Source organism: Sinocyclocheilus rhinocerous, unplaced genomic scaffold, assembly GCF_001515625.1.
Source record: "Sinocyclocheilus rhinocerous isolate Xijiao unplaced genomic scaffold, SAMN03320098_v1.1 scaffold258, whole genome shotgun sequence".
Lineage (NCBI taxonomy): Eukaryota > Metazoa > Chordata > Actinopteri > Cypriniformes > Cyprinidae > Sinocyclocheilus > Sinocyclocheilus rhinocerous.
In genome coordinates, this window is record NW_015634010.1 from 1153838 (window position 1) to 1164225 (window position 10388).

The 10388-nt window shown below is 37.3% G+C and overlaps 2 protein-coding genes across 2 annotated transcripts in view; both read left to right on the top strand.

Annotated features, from left to right (window-relative positions):
* The first annotated feature begins 114 nt into the window (after window positions 1-114).
* recql (RecQ helicase-like) lies at window positions 115-8107 on the top strand. The gene is made up of 16 exons (XM_016558748.1): window positions 115-147; window positions 340-446; window positions 711-764; window positions 1216-1434; window positions 2178-2357; window positions 2445-2551; window positions 2622-2820; window positions 2896-3062; window positions 3152-3227; window positions 3637-3785; window positions 3865-3982; window positions 4509-4647; window positions 4916-5007; window positions 5100-5316; window positions 5409-5535; window positions 7453-8107. Exons 3-16 carry the CDS (start codon window positions 749-751, stop codon window positions 8056-8058), a joined length of 2412 nt encoding a protein of 803 aa, XP_016414234.1. The 5' UTR covers window positions 115-147; window positions 340-446; window positions 711-748; the 3' UTR covers window positions 8059-8107.
* Window positions 8108-9193: 1086 nt separating this feature from the next.
* itfg2 (integrin alpha FG-GAP repeat containing 2) overlaps window positions 9194-10388 on the top strand; it is a 17376-nt gene continuing 16181 nt past the window's right edge. The window contains exons 1-3 of the mRNA XM_016558768.1: window positions 9194-9381; window positions 9538-9633; window positions 9728-9769. Of these exons, the coding sequence (XP_016414254.1) occupies window positions 9286-9381; window positions 9538-9633; window positions 9728-9769 (234 nt within the window). The 5' untranslated portion in view covers window positions 9194-9285. The remainder of the gene's footprint in view (window positions 9382-9537; window positions 9634-9727; window positions 9770-10388) is intronic.

Here is a 10388-nt window from a genome sequence, read left to right on the forward strand (position 1 = left end):
TCGGTATCGATATCGACGATACTGCCTTGAAAAATATCGGTATCGTATCGAAAACAAAATAAGGGGTATCGCCCATCCCTAATACTGACTTTTATTTTGAAAAATAAAAATCCACTTCCTGGTCTCCCACGTTTAACAGTGCTGACGGTGTGTATAATTTATAATTTATAATACATTTATTACCTAAAACCAATTTACTACCCAGTACCCACAGTAAATCCTCCTTGAAATGCATAAAGGACTACATTTAGTTGTAGTTAATCACTATGATACGACGACAGTAGGATTGTTTTTCTATTGCTCAAGACTCTTGTCTCGTCTGGACGCTTGCATTTCCAGTCCCGTGATTGGTCAGTTTCCCGGGTAATGGTCGCGTGGGGCAACGAGGAATTCATCTGGAGCAAACAAGAGAAAGTTAGAAGAAGCAGACTTACGATCACTCAAGGGTGAGTTACCAGAAATATTGAACATTATTCGCTTGTGGACATAATTTAGAGGATGCTCGAGTCGTTCAGAAACATGACATGTATTCCATTGCTTGCGTCCATTATCAAATACAACTCTTACAAGCATCAAGCAAAACCGTAGTAATAAAAGATGGTAACTACAAAGACAATTTTCCAGTGAAGAAAAGTAAACTTGATTCAATATATATTCTCTAAAAATCTAATCTACAGAAAGCAAAAATAATGATTTACTGTCTCCTACAGTCATCCTCATCTGTGATCTTGAAGAAGAGCTGCATAAAATGGCAAATAATATTGGTAAGTTTCTCTTGTCTCCTCATTCATTATATACACTCTTATATACATATCTTATTATACACACTTGGTTATTTTGTGGTGTAAATACACACAATTATTTTATTATTATATAATACGTATTTTTAAGTGGAAAGTATGCATTTAAGGGGGGTGAATGACTTGTCAGGATGTTTCTTAATGCTCCCTTGAGTGAAGCAGGTAAACATACTGGTGTGACTTTCATCATTATATCTCTCTGTGAAGCTTGGCTCATTAGAGATGCAGAGGTGAGAGACACAGGGAATACAGCAGCCATAGCTGGAATCTCAAGGGAATACTGTTAAGGGCTTGTGTGTTTTGTAGAAAATGAGTGCATGGACAAGGGTACATGCTCCCTAGTAATGCGTAAAGTGTTTAGTTGAATGTATCAAATCTTAGTGCATGAGACTAAAGAAAGTCCGGTTCTTTGCAGATGATGCTCAAGCAGAACTGGACTCGGTGGAGGCAGAGTTGGAGATGGTGGAACTGCAGGTCTCTGAGCTGCTGGAGAAACAGACCAAGCTGAACTCCAGGAAGAACAAACTTCTGCAGATCCTGGAGGGAGCCTGCAGCTCGGCCCAGCCCTCTGGATCCAGCAAACCTCCCAAACCGTCATTCAACAAACAGGACCTACAGCACTACGAGGAGTCAGGTATCACTCATTCACAGTTATCACAGTTAAAAGAACTAGTAAAGTGCTGTTTGCAATACATTTTGTTCCAAAGCAGCTTTGAACCAAAGGTGACTGTGGCGAAGAAGAACCTTTTGAGTTGAATGAGGGTGAAAACCTCAGGAAGAACCAGACTCAGCTGGACCGTATTTAAACAAATACTATATGTAGTGATATATCTCAAATATATAACTTTAATTCAGCAACAACACATTAATATGATCAAAAGTGACATTAAAGACATTTATATTATAAAAATATAAAAGACCTTTAAAAAAAATCCACAGTTTCCTCAAAAATATTAAGCAAATATGTTTTCAACAGTGATATTAATAATAAGAAGTGTTTATTGAGCAGCAAATCAGCATATTGGAATGATTTCTGAAGGATCATTTGACACTGAAGACTGGAGTAATTGCTGCTGAAAATAGAATAAATTACATTTTATAATATATTAAAGTAGAAAACAGCTATTTTAAATTGTAGTAATATTTCAAAATATTAAAATTTTTGATTTTGTTTTGTGAATAAATAAAACCCTGGTGCGCATACAGTAAGACACTTATTTCAGAAATATTCAGAAAAAATCTACAACTCCAAACTTTTGAGCAGTCTAGCCACCATGGTATATATTGTTAAAGGTTTATGTTTTGTGTAATGAAGTGAAATTACAGAGATATAATGAGGTATCTTTGTAATTTTTATGTTTGTTGCTCTGTCACCAGATTTCTCGTGGTCTAAAGAAGTTCAGGCCAAGCTGTGTAACGTGTTCCAGCTCTCCAAATTTCGTCCCCTGCAACGGGTGGCCATAAATCTCAGCATGTCAGGGAAAGACCTTTTCCTGGTAATGCCCACTGGACGAGGAAAAAGCCTGTGTTACCAACTGCCAGCCCTCTGCTCTAACGGTATGTGCTCACATATACATATTTTGGTCTAGAATGTCTTTTGAATGTTAATTCCTGTGCATTTCTTTGCGTGGTTGCATTTATCAGGTTTTACGTTAGTTATCGCCCCGTTGGTGTCTCTAATGGAGGATCAGCTGATGTATCTGAAGTCCATTAATGTCCCGGCAGTAACTCTCAATGCCTCCAGTACAAAGGTACAGTATGACGGATGTACTGGACAGTTTTGAGTTACGTACAGGTGCTGATAGTCATGTTCTTCTGCAGGAGGACTCTAAGCAGGTGCTGGCAGGGATGATGGATAAAAACAGCCCCTTCAAATTGCTCTATGTAACCCCAGAGAAAATCGCCAAGAGCAAACTACTGATGTCCAAACTCGAAAAGGCCTACAACATGGGTCTGCTGGCACGCATTGCCGTTGATGAAGTTCACTGCTGCAGTCAGTGGGGTCATGACTTCAGGCCAGGTGAGATTCTTTTTCACCCAGACTGAGTAAAAATTGTATCCCATGATTGAATTTGTCATTTATCCCTTTGCTTAGATTACAAGCTCCTGGGTATCCTAAAGCGCCAGTTCCCCAAAGTCCCATTGGTCGGACTGACTGCCACAGCAACCAGCAACGTTCTTAAAGAATGCCAGAAGATTCTGTGTGTTCAAGAACCTATCACTCTGACAGCACCGTTTAACAGACCAAACCTTTACTATGAGGTATACACAGCACTTATTTAGCTCATATCACCACTAGAAGAGTGCCGAATAAGCCAATCAGATCAGAATTTGTCATCTCACTTCTACAGGTTCGTTTTAAACATAACGAAGACTGTACCCACCAAATTGCAGAACTGATTAGAGAAAGATACAAAAACCAGTCAGGTAAATCAATTTAATTGCTAAATGGCCCTTCACACCAGGGACGATAACTATAAAGATGTAATAATCGCTCTATTTCTGTGGGAACAGGGATGTCCACTTGATAAACACACAGAGGAACAATATCATTGGAATCACTTCTAGAGTGACTTTTTCCAGCTGATGAACAATGAAAATCAGAATCTACTCGACTTTAAAGTGCTTGAGCATTTAAAGTGGCAGACAACATAACAGCAGTGCACAGTCATAATAAACAGAAAGTTATCATGCATTGGTGTTGAGGCTAATATAGTTATCTTTAGTTATTGTTCTTGGTGTGAATGGGCCTTTATGCTCTCCAAATGTCACAAATCATTTAGTATTTATTTGAAAACCACGTAATCAAAATACACAATATATGTTATATTTGCAGGAATCGTGTACGTGTTCTCCCAGAAGGATGCAGAAGTTGTCGCTACAGACCTGCAGAAGAGGAATATTCTTGCTCAGCCGTACCACGCCAGCATGGAGCCTTCAGATAAGTCTCTGGTGCATCAGCGGTGGTCCTCCAAGAAGATCCAGGTTGCAGCTACAGAGTTACTGTTGTTGACAGTTTTTTGTAATATGCCCCCATGTAATGTAAAGTTTGTGTGTGTTGCAGGTGGTCGTTGCCACTGTGGCTTTTGGGATGGGCATTGACAAGGCTGATGTGCGATTTGTTATCCATCACACCATCAGCAAATCTATCGAAAATTACTATCAGGAGAGTGGACGTGCAGGTAGGCATCATCCTGGTACTTTTAATGTTTGAGTTTTACTTCAAACCAGGCCAACTAAACCACTTGGCATGAAATTAAAATTCACCCTGTCTATTTTCTGAATGATTTTTTTTTATCATGTTGTGAACAATTCATCCATGCAATGTTTCATTTTTTTTGTCTTTTAATAATTGTTTTGAGATTGCAATTTTTAATACAAATGTCATAATCTTGCAGTGAAATGACAGACTTGTCTCTAGTGGTGCCAGACTTCTCCAATCATTTTGTCTGTTTAAACCCCGCCCCTTTCTTACAGTCGCATTCTCTCATTCAGTTCTGCCTCCATCCAGTGAACAACTGATGGATAGAACAAGCCCTACATTTTAAAACAAAATTCAATAATTTGTTTTACTCTGATACATGCTGCAGTGCGGAAGGAAATATTTATCTTCTTTCCATGCAACTTTAAAAATTTCCAGTAACATGAAATCCAAAAGTACTTTGTACTTTATTCATTAATTCATTAATTAATTAATTTATATTCCAGGAAGAGATGATGGCTCAGCAGACTGTATTGTATTCTTCGGGTTTGCAGACATCTTCAGAATAAGCACAATGGTTGTGATGGAGAACACTGGGCAGCAGAAGCTACAGAATATGGTGGCATATTGTCAAAATGTGGACCGGTGAGTCAGAATACACAGGATACGCAGGATACCACTATTGTTGGTTTCTGAAACTAAGGCATTTTCTGCCTCGTATACTAAGCGATTTTTCGTGAAATCTGTCAACTTGTCATCAGACTGGCTAGACTCCAGACTGCAAAACTCTGGGCAAACGTTGTGTCGTGTGTTCCAGACTTTTAACACTACTTCAGCTTCATGTGGCCTGTCAGTTATATGACTGCTTAAGGGTTGTATTTTTTTAAGACATGACTCTTGTGTGTGCATATAGGTGTCGTCGTGCTATGATGGCCATTCATTTTGATGAAGTTTGGAATGATGACGAGTGCAACCAAATGTGTGATGTCTGTCGGCACGGCAACGGTAAGAGTCTCTCACACACGTTTCTACCAACCTAACTCTACCAGTTTTTGTCAATTAGGTGAATTATTCAATGGTGAGATTTTTTTTTTCAGACTACATCACAATGGACATCACCAAACATGCTCGAGATGTTGTTGCGATAGTAGAAATGGCCAGCTCTATGGATGAAAAGTTGACCCCTCTGAAAGTCTGTGACGCTTGGATGGGAAAAGGGCCCGCTAAGCATCGCAAAACGATAAAGGTCACGTCCCTGTCACGCGTGGAAGTGGAGTCTATTATCATCCACCTTTTGTTGCATGGCTACTTCAGGTATTTTTATATTTGATAGCTTAAGTACAATTATATTAACTACTTTGTATTTTTAGTTTTGTTCTTTAACTCTGTTCTCTTTCATTCATAAGTGAGGACTTTAGCTTCACTCCCTACACAACGCACTTCTACTTGAAGTTGGGCCGTAAGGCAGCTCTCCTGAAAAATGGCAATCACTCCATCACTATGAAGATGAGGAGAGTGATGTCACACACTACTGTAAGAGTCCACAAATTCAGCAGACGTTTTCATATTTCATGTGCAAGTGCTCCTGTTTTTTTCAATGATTCTAGCTAATTCTAGATTTAAGCTTTTCTTAATGGTTGTATGAGTGTCAATACTTTCCTGAACTTCTTTCAGTAGTGACAATTGGCCATATTCAATCCAAACTCTGATTCTTTTATTTGTTTAATTTATGCTACTTGGTAATACAAATATTTATTGTGTTTGCTCAATTCTAACTGAACATTTGTTTAATTCAGTGTTGTGTATCAAATTTGAGAGTATATGTATTGAATCTGGCCTTTGGTCTCTGTTCTGTAGTATTTGCTGATCTTTTGTGTTTATCTGTACCTCTTCCAGTCTTATTGTGTTTCAGGTAGATGCCATCAGAGTGTTTGAAGGCTGCATCACAGTTCACTTAGTTAAAATGCTTTTTAGTAATTAGCAACTAACACATTTATAGAGTGTTTGCTTAGTTTGATTTCCAACATTGTAAAGTTAACCCCAAACTACAGTGAGCTAATTTTAAATTAAGGAAACACAATTAGTTACTGTTTTTACACTATTAGTTACAATTGATTTATTTTAGACTTATACTGGAAGTTTTCTGTGCCAGAGATCATACTGTATTCTAAACTTCTCTGATTAGAAAAGCTTGAGAAGGCAGAGAAATCAGAGAAAACCGAAAAGAATATCTCCAAAAGAATATTGTCTCCAAAAAGCGAGGGATTTCGGAATATCAATGTGGCCCAGTTGATGCAAAACCAAATTGGACTTCCTTTCAGTTTAAATGGCTCACAGATGATGCATTTATCACCCTCTAAACAACCCTGTCCCAGCAGTCATTGTGGAGTTGGATCAGCTACAAACAGCGTCCCACTGTGTACATCATGTAATACAAGCCTTTTCCCATCATGAGTGAAACCTCTTCTGTTGAGGGTGTCGCTTCAGCTACATGATCCCTCAACATGTAGTAACCCCTTGTATCTCTTGTGTTCCTACAGTTTCTAGTGCAGACCTATCCAAATGACTTTTTTTATAGTGCCCACCAACAGGTAAAGAGCTGTTGTGCTGCCCCACAGGTAAAGAAAGTGTCAGAAAGTGCTGGGGAGAAAAGTAGCGCCAAAGTAGAAGGAAAAAGACTGGCTGACAGTGACAACAGAAAATCAGGGGCCAAGAAAGTCAAGACTCTTCTCTAGTTCGTAAGGAGAAGAACTAAAAAGTACAGTTCATTTATTCCATATTCACAAAACAAAAGCATGTAGACATTGCCTAAGAAACATTCAAGAGTTTAATGAGGGAAACATCTACCACTTTCTCTTTTTTTCCTGCTTGTGCTCATGTTTATGATAGTCACCTATCATGATGTTTATTGCATTCACCTCAAAACTCATATATTATTTCTTGGCTATGAAATATGCTTAATATATTCCATGGTGTGTTGTAGACAAAATTAACATTACAATTGAAACTAACCATCTTAAAAGGATAGTTCACCCAAAAATGAAAATTGTCATCATTTACGCACCCTTAAGTTGTTCCAAACTTGTATGACTTTCTTCTGCTGAACACAAATGGAGATATTTTGAAGAATGTTGGAAACCAAACAGTTAATGGTAACTATTGACTTCCATACTGGGAAAAAAAAATACTATGGAAATTGATGGCTACTGCCAACTGTTTGGTTACCAGCATTCTGAAAAATATATTTGTGTTCAGCAGAAGAAAGAAAGTCATACCGGTTTGTGAAATGTGGAGGGTGAGTATGTAATGACAGAATTGTCATTTTTTGGGTGAACCGTGCCTTTAATGTTTTGCATGGGCCTTTTGCATTAACTCCCTCTCTAGTTCTGCATTTCTCTTAAAGACAGCTCTATTAGTAATAAAAATTAGTAATTTCTTCTCTTTCCTCAGGATGAGACACAAGAGGAAGTTGAGACAGCCTTGATTGATGTGTCCAACATGGCTGTTCAGAGGCATAACAAAACTAAAATCCATAAGAATCACCAAAACATGGAGAAGAGACTTGCTCAAAACCACATTGAAAGTCTTGCTTCGGAAGCAAGCGAGTATGTAAAGCCAACCTCAGTATTTGAGGTTGATGTCGAGGTCAACCTCGTAGAAGGACAGAACTGTGCAAGTGAAGAAGAGAAAGGTCTTAAAAACTCCCCAGAACAGCAGTCTTCATCACCGAAAAGGAGGCAAAAACAACCGTTAACTCAGAACTGTGCTGCTAATGCTGACCAGACGAAGACACATCTGGTTAGCGCTCCTTCTGAACTCTCTATCATCTCTGCAGCTGCTGTGGAGGAGCTACATCATCTGCGCAGTTACTATAGCAAACAGTTAAGACGGATCAACTGTATTTCCCATGAGCACTTGCAAAGCTCCCAGCCTGGGATGCTGACGTGTATGAGAGAGCCCTTCAAAAGCCTCCGTTTCCCATTGAGGACGACCATAGCCAGAGGTGCCAGAAAATTATGGACTCGTGTTAGTATGAGGAGAAAGCTCATACAGTGAATTATGTTCCTTTTGATTTCTGTTGTGTAAACCTGACCTAATTTTTTCCCCCAGTAGTTTGAAGATGTAAATCTTTTTGTTAAATAAACTTATTTGGTTGATTCTGACCAGAGTACTTTTAGACCTCATGTTGTCAAAGTTGTAACTGCTACTAGTTGTAACTGCTATTGTGGTTATTACAAAAACAAAATTCCCTCTAAAAGGTGATAATTACTTAAATTTTACCCTCATATTTCACCTCTTTCTAACCACTGTGATTAGTTGCCAGATTTGATTTGATAAAACTTGATTGGTTAGGATTTTAGAGTCAATGTCATTTGGTGTCATTTATACAGCAAGCCTTCCTTCAATAAAAAATCACCAAAAGATCAGTGACAGAAAAATATAGAAAATATTTGAAACAAGTATTGTTAGTATCGTTTTCTTTTGACTTTTGTGTCAGCAATGCATTAATAGCAAATCCTCAATGGTAGTTACCTCCCACTTGAGATCTAATAGGCCTACAGGGAAAGGGGTTTTGAAAATGCAATTTACTACAATTATTGTGAGTAAATGTTAATGAAATCTTACTTTGGATCATACACAAGTTGACAGAACTAGTCTACCATTCAAGTCTGGGATTGGTAAGATTTTTTTGCATAGTTTTTGAAAGAAGTCCAAAGCTGAGCATAAGGTATTATTTGATCAAAAATACAATAAAACCGGTGATAATGTGAAATATTACAATTTAAATTAACCATTTTTATTATAATCAATGAACTATTTGTTTTTCAGCGGCCATTACTCCAGTCTTCAGTGTCACATGATCCGTCAGAAGTCATTCAAATATGCTGATTTGGTGCTCATTTATTATTGTTATCAGTGCTGAAAACAGTTGTGCAGCTTCATATTTTTGAGGAAACCGTGATACATTTTTTTCCAGGATTCTCTGGTATATAGAAAGTTCAAAAGAACAACATTTATTTTAAATAGAAATCATTTAGATTATATATGTCTTTAATGGCACTTTTTTTTTTTTATCAATCTAATGCACCCTTGCTGAATAAAAAAATAATATACAAAAACAGACTATCGGAACCACAGTGACCACGGACTTTTATTTTGAAACGATTAAGCCCGAACAGATCATGTGCATTTGTTTGTACTGGATGGGAAGTGTTGCTCAGATATGATTTGTTTTAGCTGCTGTTTAATAGATTGTAGTCGTTAGTCTGTAGTTGAAAGGCCATGCGCTCGGTCAGTTATGTGCAGCGCGTGAGTTTAGACTTCACAGGAACAATCTTTCCTCACGCCATCTGTCTTGGAGATGCAGATAACGACTTGGTAAGTTCCAAGTGTTTGCATGTGTGACAGATGTTAGTTTAAATGACTCGGTTTATCATCATAACTGCAGCCATGTCATATGACTAGTATTTTTAGGGCTTTCATATTCACTATTATTTGATATTGGCAAATCAGATGTGGTTGTTTTTTCTGCAGTTGAATGAGCTGGTGGTGGGAGACACTAGTGGGAAGCTGTACATCTATAAAAATGATGACTGTAAGCCCTGGATCACGAGGACATGTGTGGGCATGGTGAGGAGCATGACCATGTAGTTGGTAAATTATGAATAATGTCATGATGAATATATTTGATTATGAAAATTAATGATGCTGTGTTTATTCCTAGTTAACATGTGTTGGAGTGGGAGATGTTTGCAACAAAGGAAGGGTAAGACTGTCTTTCTCTCTCTTCTTCCCTCTACAAGGGAAGGGCTGGTGGTACCATGGTATAATGATGGTTTTAGCTGATAAAACCATTGTATTGATTAGTGAACACTGCATTCATGTAGGTATTTACATAGTATCAGTTAAGTTTCGGATATTATTAATACATTTATTCAATAATTTATTGGTAAGGGAGTGAGACCAGTAGATATTATTAATACTGTTATATATCTTATCTCTATATCTATGTCTTATATAAATATATTAAATCTATTGATTATTTACATTACTATTTAACATATATTAATATATAATCAATTAATTTAAATCAATTAATTTAAATAATTGATAAGTGTAGTTTTTAATTAATGATCAACATATAATATATATATATTATTTATTTATTTTTGGTCATTACCTTCCAGATTTGTTTTTCATAACTACATTTTAAAAAAACATTGTCATGCCATGGTTCTTTTTTCTTTTTAAATAAGTGTTATTTTGTTAGTGTTACATCTTTCATACTTCATACTCACATTTGTAACATGGCTTTGTTTCTGCACTGGCAGAACTTTGTTGTGGCGGTTGGTGCGGAGGGCTGGTTTCACCTGTTTGATTGATAT

Bases quoted from the DNA above. Each gene is read 5' to 3' on its own strand.
- recql (XM_016558748.1), top strand. The intron at 5,317-5,408 runs GTATTTTTATAT...TTCATTCATAAG, and splicing joins TTGTTGCATGGCTACTTCAG to TGAGGACTTTAGCTTCACTC. The intron at 5,536-7,452 runs GTAAGAGTCCAC...CTCTTTCCTCAG, and splicing joins GAGTGATGTCACACACTACT to GATGAGACACAAGAGGAAGT.